We start from the raw sequence: 12,319 nt of genomic DNA on the forward strand, positions 1-12,319 counted from the left end.
GCTTACTTTGAGAAAATGTGAATGAAATCTTGCTAAGGACAAGAATTACATAGAGGAAGATTTCTTTAAGCCCGAAAAAGATGAGGATGCTATAGGAAATATTTACAAAAAGAACGAAAATGAGTTTTAATGATTTTCGCAGTATTCAGAATTCGATTTTGTTCAGAAATGTTGTAGACCTAGATATGTAGCATTCGAAGCTTCATTTCTCTTAAAATATGTAATAAGCTATAGTTAAGGATATGGATTTTAATTAAATATTAATTAAGACTAAACATACATATGTATGTTCCAGTTTAATTTCGTTGGAAAATACCGTTTTCTTTTCCATCTCATAGCATCCTTATTAGAGTTAGAAATGCATATTACACTTCCTGTGCCGTAAACGGTCCTTTCTCATATTACGGCAAATATCCACCTCATCTCAGCTCATTCCCGGTTTTCCTCGATTTCCCAGCATTCCGCAGTTACGACAGTCACCAGGCCAAACGGGTAAACAAATTCAAGACGAAATTGATGACATGGCATGCCAAGCAAACAGCACACACACATACTCACCCACTGAAATGTCCTCTCACACACAAACACACATACACACACACGCACACACACAAGTCAGCTGGTTGACATTGCCGTCCTTATCGCCGGGAAAGTCAACGTCGTTGAAGGAAAAGCAGCTCCCCATTTCCCAACGCTGACAATTTTTACAGACTTTGGATTAAGTGGACTTTGCTGTCGACATGCTAGCGCAGTTTTGACGAGCGGCAGGCGGCTGCCAGTTTTCCGGGGGAAAGTTCTTCGGAGTTTTCCCACTGCTTTGCATGCCGACGTGTTTGCTAGCTGGAAAGGTGGAAAGCCCGTGGAGAGGGGGTGGAGCAAACGCGGTCGATAGGAACAAGTTGACATTTCCTTGGTGGCTGCAAATATTTGCTTACGTGTCAATAACCCGTCCAGTGATTTATTTCATATTTGGCCTGGGTGCTGGTCGTCCTGCGGAATAGTTTCCACGCTGCGGCTGTCATTGACATTTGATATTCATTGTCAGTAGTGTGTGTATTTTTGCAAAGGGTTTTCCTTTATACACGCTTTTTATGCACGCCGCCATACATTTTTCATGGCATACTTATGAGGGCAAAGGCCCATCGGCAGACGCTTTTGTCCTTAAAGCCACATAAATTGTCCTTTAGGAGGGCGGGGGAACAACTTTTCGGGTATGCGGAAAGGTACTTTGCAGCTGCTCTGGGTGAAAATGTTCAATCAGGCGTTAGGGACCTTATCGCACACACAGAGAAAATGACCCTAATTTAACAGTTATTGTATAGAATGCATAACTCGAAATATTTATAGTCCATTAAAATACATTACTTTGCCTTGTTTTGCTAAAGATGTTCCGCAAAATGTATTCTTATTTTAAAAACTTTTAACATGAACCGCCAAGGTCCTTTTCTCTCCGTATGCGCTTAAGGATTTATATGTGGGCATCATCATAACCTCTGCTGTCTGCAGCTTTCGCTGGGATAAAAAACATTCCTTGCCTGATTTGATTTAAACGTTTTACTTCCACAGACAGTGGAAATGAAAAGGGGAAACCCGGAAAATGGGGAAAAAGTGGGAAGACGGGGGCCGGAGGGGAAACTCCGCGAATTGGGAGAGCCTGGATCGACATGGTTTATTCATGCAGCAGTCGCATTATGCAAATAGCTTTCGACTAGCACTTGAAATTTGATTTTTTATTCTTCCGTCAATTTCTACTTCGATTTCTCTTTGCCATTTGTTGCAAAATTCTGAAAGCAAGCCACATCGTGCCAGCAAAAAAAGCGGCTCTGTGGGTGCTCCATTCATCTGCCTTTCGGTGAAAAGTGGCTAACGCTCAGCGGCTTCTTTTCGGCATTGATTTTCGGCACTTAAACCAAGTTACCTAAAAAACCTGAGCTATTTAAATCCGCACCTTCTCCCTCTCGAAAAGTTGAGGCATATCTCTGATGTAAATTTAAATGGAAAACAAATTACTGGGTTGAACAACAATTTACCCTTTAAATAAGAGGAGGCGAAACATTATTTCGCACCACGCACTCAAACTCGTGAGGAACTATGCCCCATTGCCAAGCGGTTGGGAAAATCTTTTCCTTCCCATTTCCCAACAACGGCAGATGTGAGCAGACGTCGTGAAGAATGTTCAGCAGCTACAATATACAAAATACAAAATACGACGCCCCGGTCTCCATCCTGATTTGAATATTTAGCATTGGGAGAATTCTTTCAGCCACCATCGCCATTTGCTAGGCCTTGTCTTTAAGTTGTTGCAAATGCACTGGAAAAATTAAAAGCGATAAATGTTGCATTGCTATAACTGTATATTACGGCATTTAATTAAGTACTTAAGACTCAAATATTTTATATATTATCACAAATTGTTTATTTTTAAGTATTTTAAGCATAAAGTTAAAAAAAAACTTAGTCACTGATTTAGCATCTAGCATTCATTATTAAAAAAAGTTATAATTAGTTAAATGTATATATAATCATACCAAATATAATTTAGATTTATTTTTTATTCTCCGTGCGCATTTCATACATGTGGGTCGCGCATCCTTGAATGTTTCACAGCTTACAAATCCTTGGCACGCACATCAGCATCAGCGTCAGGCTCCAGTCATCAGCTTAGGCATTGTGTTTGCTCCAACAAAGGCAAAAGTAATTCATGCAATGCGCTCGAAGAAGAATCAACGCACACATTCTGAATATTTGCTAAGCGAAATAATAATAACAAAAACTTTGGCGGCATGAAGCGGAATCAACCGGAGATGTGACGACGATGGCGAAGGAGGACGATGGGGGAGGAGGGAGGACGAAGGACGCAGCGATGACAGGCCTGACAGTTATGTCGAGGGCTGTCCTTTACCCGTGTGCATGCATAGCTGGGCATTAAAATTAATGACATATGCACAAGATTCTCTGCCGAACGTCGGGGCACTCCAATCGATTTAAACGCATATCAATCAAACGTTTGCCAAATTTGCCGAGGGCTGTACCAATATTTACTCGTCAAGCTTTGAATATACATATAAATACATATTTGATATCGAAAATCATTGGAAAGTAATCAATGCATTCGAGTAGAACAGCACGGCGTATGCTTGATATTTCACATATAAACTAGCCCACGTCACGCTCTCTACATTTTTAATTTAAAAGCCAGCAGGCTAGTGGTCGTATTTTTCGTTTATTAAGATTTTATTTGAACACGTATGGCTGAACTTTTTGTACACAGATCTACGAGCTGTTGAACATATTGGTCATGCATTATTGAATTAAATGCGGTGCTTTGTGGGTTCAAATAAAATATGTAATAGAGTTCTGTTGGCTTTCTTTTTACGTTCGTGAATACCGACCAAACCTCGGGTGCCTTTAATTATTCATTCCTTGTGTGACCCATTAGTTAGAAACATAGTCTCTTGTCCCTCATTAAATACCCAATGGTTTAGTCCCAAATTCGCTTAGAAACCCTCCATTGAAAATCAAATTTCCCGCTTCCTGTCCTGCTTCTGTCATATTAATTAGCCATCCCACATCGAATCGAGGGGCAGTCCGCCCCTAAACTAAAAACTAATTAAAAAGCCGTGTCATTGGAATGGACCGACGTCGGGGGCATCAAGCTTTCGCAAAATTCGGTGCTAATCGAATTGTTGAAACGCAATGAAACGAATGTCATTGAGGACCGAAAGAGTCTAAAAAGGCCACCCAAAACCCCCGTTCTATCGCAGCCAATTCAATTCATATTCATTCCGGCCATCAAATGACGGCAAATGACAGCGAACAATGAAATCAAATTAAAATACACTTTAACGCCGCGCCGAGTGAATGACAATCAAAGGCTAAACAATGGAATGCCACCGAATCGATTCGAAAACATTCGGCCCGGATGGCTGAAACGATTTTGAATGCTCGCAGTTTTTATTGTCGAGTGACAGCCGTAAGGAAAATGCCATCAATTTCCACCGAAAATCCCACCATGATGGCTTCAAGTGTTGCGTGCTGTTCGAGTAATTAAATTCTGACATCTCGAATGTTCAATAAGTGAGCTTAATTTCCTCATGTGCCAGCTGTATGACTTCATGGAGCAGTTAAATGTAAAGCGCAAATGAAAGGAGTAAACCTTATTAAGCTTAGTGTATTCATACTTTTGGGACAAGCGTAAGAAGTTTTTAAATTTTTATTTATTACTTTGAAAAGATAGTGAAACCTGTATTTAGACTATTAGACACATTCTGTCTTTCTTCATCAGTTCAATATTTTTACAGCTATTGTAATATCGGTGTTTGTTTAAATGGGTACATCTTCTTTTTTACGCAGTGCACTTAAGCAACCATATCTTAGTTCCCTTTTCCAATTAAATTTTTTCCACTCTGCCAAAAGAAATCAAAGCTTCCAGCTCTCTCCAGTTTCATTAGCCATGTTAAGTAAACAAGCACGCCCGCAAACAGAGGCTCTCAGATAGGATTCAGAATCCTGGATTCGAGATCTCCCCCATTCGTGCCACTAAGCGGCTTAGTGAAAGTCCTTTGCCTAAGAAGAAAAGCAACGGCAAGGAGTTTCTGCATGTGAGAGAGCCTTTTCTTGCGATGGAACTTGAGATGATGAAAGTCACTTTGGTGTTTAAATAACTTTGACGCGCTTTCTGTATGCACACACATACAGCAACACACACCGTCCTGAGTGGCATTTCCGGTCGTAATGGCGAACACATTGCCAGAGAAAACTTTGATGACGTGAGCTTGAGTTTAACGTGCCGAAAAGAAATTTGACTTCATGGAAAAAGGGCAACTTGGGAATTCTCGGGTATGTCTGAGTTTTGGGGCTTAGCTCGTTACAATTTAGCCCCATTGCCAACTTTCGCGTAACCCAAAAAGCGACTCTCCAATTTACGTCGACCAACTTTGCAAGTTGTGCGCTACAATTTGTCTCGCCTTATTTTTCGGGGCCAAATTGCTGCAATTATCATTTGGCATTTGGCTTGCGAATACCAGCGCTAATGAGGCGTCTGAGTCGCCATTGAATGCATTGAACCACAGCGGCCAGAACGCCCTCGCATATGCAACGGAATTTAAAGCCACACGAACACAAATGCAATTTGTGTGCATGTGCGTGCGCATCTGCACTTCCCTTTCCGCTGCGCCATTGCAATGCATTGCAGTGCCATTTGGAAAACTTCGTGAGGGGGAAAATCTGAAGAATCATAGAACACAAAAAAGTGAGTGACATGCACAGCGATTAAAAATGCAATCATATATCTTCAAGGAGAGTCAAAAAGTATTTTTAATTTATTTTCCGCTTTAAAACGTGCATTGCAAATAGTAGCATAGTCTCTCTGTTTTTTACTGTGTACCACAAGTCAAGTTCCATTCCGTCTCGCCACAGAAAGTTTCTGCGGATGAGCGAAGGAGCCAGTGGCGGAGCAATGATGATAAAGACGATGATGACTACCGACAGTGCCAACACATAGCAGCAACAGTAACGACAACTGACACCAGCCGTTGGTTGCAAGAATTCTCAAGTCCTCCTACACTTTTTATGTGCAACTACTTTGCATATGTGGAGGTGGCGGACGCAAAACGTGGGGTTACGAAAGTCACAGTGGGTGGGCAGGCCAAAAGGGGAGGCACATTCCCACACCCCAGTGTGACGACGAAAGTTGATATCGACGCCATCCCTTTGAGATCCATTAAAGCGGCAGCAGGCTCCATATCCATCTTCTGGCTCGTAAACACATATGGGATAGCTATATCTGGGTTGATAAGCCACTGCAGGGAAGTGATGGATAAAAATGAGGAAAAAACAGCTTCTGTTTACGCTCTCTGCTCGTGAAGAATCGCAGCCAATAGCTTTGACATTGAGTTAAGGGGCAGCCATTTAAACGAAAATGTTTTGCTTTAAGACAGCGCATTTGGCCGGTTAGAGCTGCCCACATTAAAACTTATTAGCAATTTAATGCACGACTAGACAACGTCCAGATTTCCAAACTGTGCAGGGGGATTCTTTTAGCACTGCATTTCGCAGCGAAATTCACTGACGCCAGACATTGTAATGGCCAAAATGCAGGACGAGATTGGCAGGAGTGGCGCAGTGGTCCTCGGCCATAAAATTGTTAAAAACATCCTGCTGACCTCGCTACAGTCGCCACAGGCATATTGGTTTAAGTAGAAAGTGCTTGAACAAATAGTTACTTAAGCTTAAGTAGTGGCTTCCTATATATAGGATTTATTATTATCTATTTACCAAAAGCAATATTAGTGTGCAATGAAGACAACTTTATATAACTAGCATCAAATTCCACTATTTTTCACACAATTAAAAATATTCCGAAAACATTTACACATGATTGAAAGAATAATAAATCAGTGAATCATTTAGAACCACATAAGCCAGCTGATTTATCTTGATATGAAAACACATCCAAAGCCAATTTGCAAAAATAGTTTATTGAAACTGACTTAACTGCACTTGTTCGTTGGGGAGATTACCAAAAATGGTGCCCAGAACTCCCAGGAAGTAACCAGAACCCTGGATTCCAAACAAACCTCTGCTGTTTTCGTGCTCTCTGGTGCAACAAGCTGGCTGGCAAAAACATGGGCATCAGTTTCCGTCTGGTTGCCGGCGTCATCTGCTGTCTGCTGACGCCACTGAATTTCTGAACTGAATCTGTCCCCTAGAATTCATTTCCCCCAGAGAAACCTCCATTGAACCCCAACCATTACCTCGTCTGCACCATGTCTGAGCATCTAATTTAAAATTATGCAACTACTTTTATTTTTTCCATTTTTTTCAATTTTTTCCCGTTTCCATTTTTTCTGGTTTCTGCAATTTTCGCTCTCGCTGGCCGAATGCTATAATTTCCCAGTAGTGGCACTCATTTACTAGCTTTTGGGCAGTGTTTTGGGGTCATGCGTTGCAAGGCCCCCGAACAACATTCATAAATCATTTGCAGAGGTGGAGAAACAGAGGAGAGCGGCTGTTGTTTTTCTACTCATCATTATCACTGGCAAGCTGCAATCGACAGCACCCAGTAACACCCCTTTTTTGCTGAAAAACCCAGAGAAACGTTGCACTGAAAACACATTAATCAATTCCGACCGACTTGCGGACCAGCCAGACCGCCATGCATATACATATATTCATTGTGTAGAGTGGATCGTGGAAAAGTCGGGAAAACAAGGACAAAATAAAACCGTTACACGCTCAGCGGGCGCAACAACGCGAAAAAAGAAAAATCATAAAAGCTACTCGTAACTTTCCATAATGTGCAACGCGCGTGAAAATTCGTCCTTAGCGCTGCGTAAAAAAACGCGAGTAAGTCGCAGTGAAACCGAAAAATAAAACGCAAAAATAAAGGTTGCCTGTGCAAAACCAAAAAAGACCAAAAACATAAGGATAAATTGTTTACGCTGCAAATATTTATGGTTTTCACTGGTCGAAGGCTTGGCCGCATCGCGCGAATTTATTCCAGTGTTCGAATACGACTACTATATAGTATATGCAGTGTATATACTCGTATGCGCAGCGATAAATATTTGCCCATAAATTTGGCGTGTAATCGGGCAGCGAGGCGTGTGGAAATTCATTTGCTGCAGGCATTTGAATATTTTAAAATATTTCACTGAGGAACCTTGATTGTTAATCTCTATGCGCAGAATTTAATTAAATATTATACTATCCTAAAGCGAGTAGACCTAACATGTAATTGTTAATTTGTGTGTAAATATGGTGTGATAGTTAAAAACAGCTTCTGTTGTGAACTGGATTCTGCCTAATTAAATTCAAATTCTCTATTACAGACAAGAAATAATCTATGTTTCAAAATTCAAAAATATTTTTAACGTACTTTGATTAGTAAAATAGAAGGCAGTAAACAAAATACTAAGAACATTTTGCATTTCTTTCAGACACAACAGTAATGACATTGAAATGGCGCCAGAAATACAAAAGCAGAAAAAGGCCAAAGAAACTTAGACAACGAATAATTGCAACAAACACTGCCCCAGCAAAAGCAACAACAACAACACCAAACCATAAAGCAACAACAAAAGCAACCAGCAGACTGAGAGAAACAAGATGCAAGCTGAGGAGACACAAGAAATGTCTGCCAACTGAACGACACAGAAATGTAGCAGCTAAAATGCTGCAGAAAGTGTCGACAAATGCAACACAATGTCGCGCAATTAAAGCAACAGAAACACCAGCTACATCCAAAATGACTTCCAGCTGCAGCGGCCATTGTCAGTCGCAACAGCAGCAGCAGCAGCAACAGCAACAGCAGCCCCATCACCAGTTGCAACATCAGCAGCGGCGACATCCACTTCCGGCGACGCTGACGCTGCTCCTCTGCCTCGGAATCAGTTTGGGCATGGCTGCCACAGCAGCAGCCGCCGGCGGGGGAGGAGGAGCTGCACCCGCTTCCGGATCCGGAGCAGCTGGCTTCCCATCCAGCTCCAGCGCCAGCTTCAGCTCCAGCTCCAGCTCCTTGGGACCCGGCAAACCTGCCAATCTGCAACTGGCACCCGGCTCCTCCTCGACGGGCTGCTCGCTCGCCGAATTCAGCTGCTCCAACGGAAGATGCGTGCCACTCAGCAAGTACTGCAACAATCTGAACGACTGCGGCGATGGGAGTGACGAGCCGCGATTTTGTACACGTAAGTAGCGCCAACAAATAACCAACTAAAATAGGTGTATAGTTAATATTATAGGCAATTTCGGGGAAGTTAACTTCTACTTCTACCGTAAAAGTTTACATGGCATAACTAAAAGCTATTTTTCCTTTGAGCTGAAATAAATTTTTAATATATAGATTTAAAAAAACATTACAAAAGAAATCCCAAGTAAACATTATAAAGATATTTAAAAGTATTTTTGACAGTGTAGAAAGGTGAAAAGTTGAGTAATGAAGCGAAGGCACCATAACAATGTGTCGAAGGTAATTATGTAAAGCGAAGCATAATGAGAGGCAATCCGAAACGACCTGCGAAAGTATTGTTTGTTCAATACACCAGGCAATCGGTGGGTGAAGAGTGCGTAATTGAAACAGTCGGGTACATCGATTATGAAATGAGACATAGAGCATTCTCTTGTTAAGTTTAATATTAGGTTAAATATTACGTAAAAGCACTCCCATTTACGTATTTCCCCTTTATAAATTCAATAACTTAAGCGTACCTACAGTGTTTTCTTGATTATTCCTCATAGCAAAGAAATTCACTTGTATTGTCTCGATTTTTAATACGTATACGCCACGTCGACCATTTTATTTCTTGTACTCCCCTTTTAGTTGGCACTTCATTGCGTACAATTGTTTCTATACCTCTTTGGAGCTCAAACCCGTAAATTTCATAAGAATACCCTCACACCGTGCAGTATTAAGCAAATAAGGTCGGAGATCCCTCGCCAAATCGATTGGTGTGGCCCTCAATGGCTTCCGCCCGCAATCCTCGTGGCGGACAGGCCGGTGCGAACCTGGAAGCATTCAAGCTTGTCAAACCCCATAACCATCCGGCAATCATCTACCTCCGCTGCATCCATTCACTGGCCGCTCTTGTAAACACGGCCTTCATGTGTAAATGTAATTAAGCACTCCCCACTCGCACATGGAGCACCACTCTGATTGGCAACCATCCCAATGAGCCACCCACTTTACTCCCCATTGGCCCTCATAATGGCGGAGAAGTGAACTTCTCACTTTTGCCAATTGGCTGCCAGCAAGCCCATCAATTTCATCCTCCTGCTTCTGCCAGGATGCCGGGATGTCCTGCTCCTGTTCCTGCTGCAGCCGGGCGCGCCATGTCAAGCGTTGATGAATTTAATTAAGTACTTTTCAATGACATTCAATGAGACGGGTGACCAAAGTGGGCGGCAATCGCTGCGATGAACAGGGGCAGAGAGAACTCGTGGGGTTTTTAATTGAACAACGAGCTTATCGACTGGGTCACATATATTTGACTTGTTTGTTCAAGCCAAATGGCAAAAAGGATACCCAATACTCGTAGAGTAAAAGAGTGTACTAGACTCGTTGAAAAGTGTGTAATAGGTAGAATTAAGCTTTTTCGACCCTATAAAGTATATATATAGTCAATTTGACCATGATCGTATGTCCATCCATATGAACTATAAATGCTACAACAAACCGCCCAAAACTGTCATCTGATGGTCGTGGAATTCGCTTGAATTATCTAAAAACGATTGGAAAATTCCTTGCCTGTTTACATTTAATTAAACGAAAATAGTTTTGCAATAATTCTTTTGGCTAAATCCAATCAAAAACTCAACGCTTGATTACCAAAAAGTTGATTTAAATGTTACTGATTCTCATCTGCCAGCTAAAAACTATAAATGAATGGCTATAGCCAGTGATTAGTTATTATTGCACTGGCAATTATAAGCACACGCCCGCCAAATGGAACATGACTATCATGCATGTCAGACAGAATGACAGAATGACAGAGTGATAGACTGACAAACCGGCAATCAGAGCTCGCCTACAGCGATCGAAATTGATTTCCCCTGCAATCCTATAATTATCTAATTGACTATTGATGGCTGAGCGCATTATAAACATCATTGAATGCACAGAAAGCAATTAGAGCACAACAACTAGCAACACTTGAGCAATTTATTCCGAATTGAATTATTTTATCCGGCGGCTGTCTCTCTGCCTGGTTCATATGCATTTTTAATAAAACTAATTGAAACGCCAGAGGAAAAGATATGCATTCTGAAGGGATCCAAAAGAAATTGCCAATTTCTATGCAAACTACCATTGCTATGACTCTCCCTTCATTTTTGGAGACAACTACAAAAGGCAGGACTTAATTCCATATATGCAAATCGCACAAGCATAAATCATTCCAGTTTGTGGTTATTCAATTATGAAAAGGATTTCCGAATCGGAATATGTAATCGAGTGAAAGCTGGGAAAACAGTTTCTCTATTTTCATTAGCAAGGCGTAAACAACAATTCAATGAAAAGGTTTCAAAACAAAAAACTAGAGAAAGCTATACAAACATAACTAATATTGAAGCACGCACTTGATAACACATTTTTAAGGGAATTTAAGAAAGCTTGTTTTGTCAGTTAATTAAGAACTCTGATATAATTACAGCAAATTAAATTTATTTAATATACTTCTCTAAATTTGACCTATAGCACATACGTATACTAGATTGTATGTAGCATAAATGAATCTCTAATGCAACCGAATTTAATAGTCAGTAAACAAAATACTTAGACAAGAGCAATCTAAAACCAAATCATCGTAGTAAATCGCATGTAGTCTTTAAGATAAAGTTTAATAAATTTACCACAAACTGTGTGGCAAACATTTTCCACCCTCCTCCGCAATGTGAATACATTAAAAGCTGAGTACCTTAAATTATTCACGCAAATGGATTAGTTTACTTTGCGTTTCAATCAGTTTGCATGTGAAGTTAATGTTATGTTAATTTGATACTTTGTGTTGGCATCTGCCTTGCTCTGCCGATAATTTATGGCGTGACAAATGCCATTCCCCACGGGCAAGTCCTGGATGATAATCGGGGACTTCGCTACTCCCCTTTTTGGGGTTCGGGGTTTGGGGTTTTGGGAAGGAATGCCAGTTGCGGTTGCCTGGCAGCGCGTGGGCCAAACAAACTAATTGCCGAACCATCGCTAATTGCATTTAATATATATATTTGCAGGCTGCAATCGCACCTACTACGGCGACATTGGACAGACCTACGCCCTGGAGTTGCACCGCCCCAAACAGGATCGCGTGCCCTTTGTGTGTGTGCTCACCTTCACGGCGGCAGGTGGACAACACGGCGATGTGGTGCAGGTGAGTCGAGTGTAGCGATTCGGGGCACCAAAGATGCCACACCATGATCTTACAGTGACTTTTAAAGGGTCTACGAGTGTGCAGTATTATTGTATTCTTGGTCAATGGCAAATGGAACCGATCTTAAACCATTTCTTCATATTACTGCATACTTTTAGTACTTTAAACTTTCAAACAATAAAAAAACCCATTTTAATTAATTATAGTTGCTCATAATTAATATGTTATGAATAATTGTAATTATTCAATCGAGAAGGAAACTACACTTTGTTATAACACATATACAGAATGATGATGCAATTTGTGTTTAAAGCATTGTTTAAATTTATCTCAGTGCACCAAAGGTTGCAGAGGTGAAGGGGGAGACCTCTCTGCATTCGCCATTTGCGATTGCCTTTCACATTTCATTTTGTAACGGGATAAACTACGCCATTAAAAGATAAGCAACAAGAAAGGCGCTG

At 41.1% G+C, this 12,319-nt stretch overlaps 1 protein-coding gene across 3 annotated transcripts in view; it reads left to right on the top strand.

Moving 5' to 3' along the window:
* Window positions 1–12,319, top strand: part of LOC26536190 — a 41,980-nt gene that overhangs the window by 17,673 nt on the left and 11,988 nt on the right. For all 3 annotated transcript variants that reach the window (XR_005561117.2, XM_039374062.2, XM_039374063.2), the window contains exons 3-4: window positions 7,941–8,687; window positions 11,722–11,858. Coding sequence is in view for 2 of the 3 variants with exons in the window: in XM_039374062.2 (XP_039229996.1) it covers window positions 7,941–8,687; window positions 11,722–11,858 (884 nt within the window). In the remaining variant the exon portion in view is untranslated. The remainder of the gene's footprint in view (window positions 1–7,940; window positions 8,688–11,721; window positions 11,859–12,319) is intronic.

The sequence above is a fragment of the Drosophila yakuba genome, chromosome 3L (assembly GCF_016746365.2).
Source record: "Drosophila yakuba strain Tai18E2 chromosome 3L, Prin_Dyak_Tai18E2_2.1, whole genome shotgun sequence".
Classification (NCBI taxonomy): domain Eukaryota; kingdom Metazoa; phylum Arthropoda; class Insecta; order Diptera; family Drosophilidae; genus Drosophila; species Drosophila yakuba.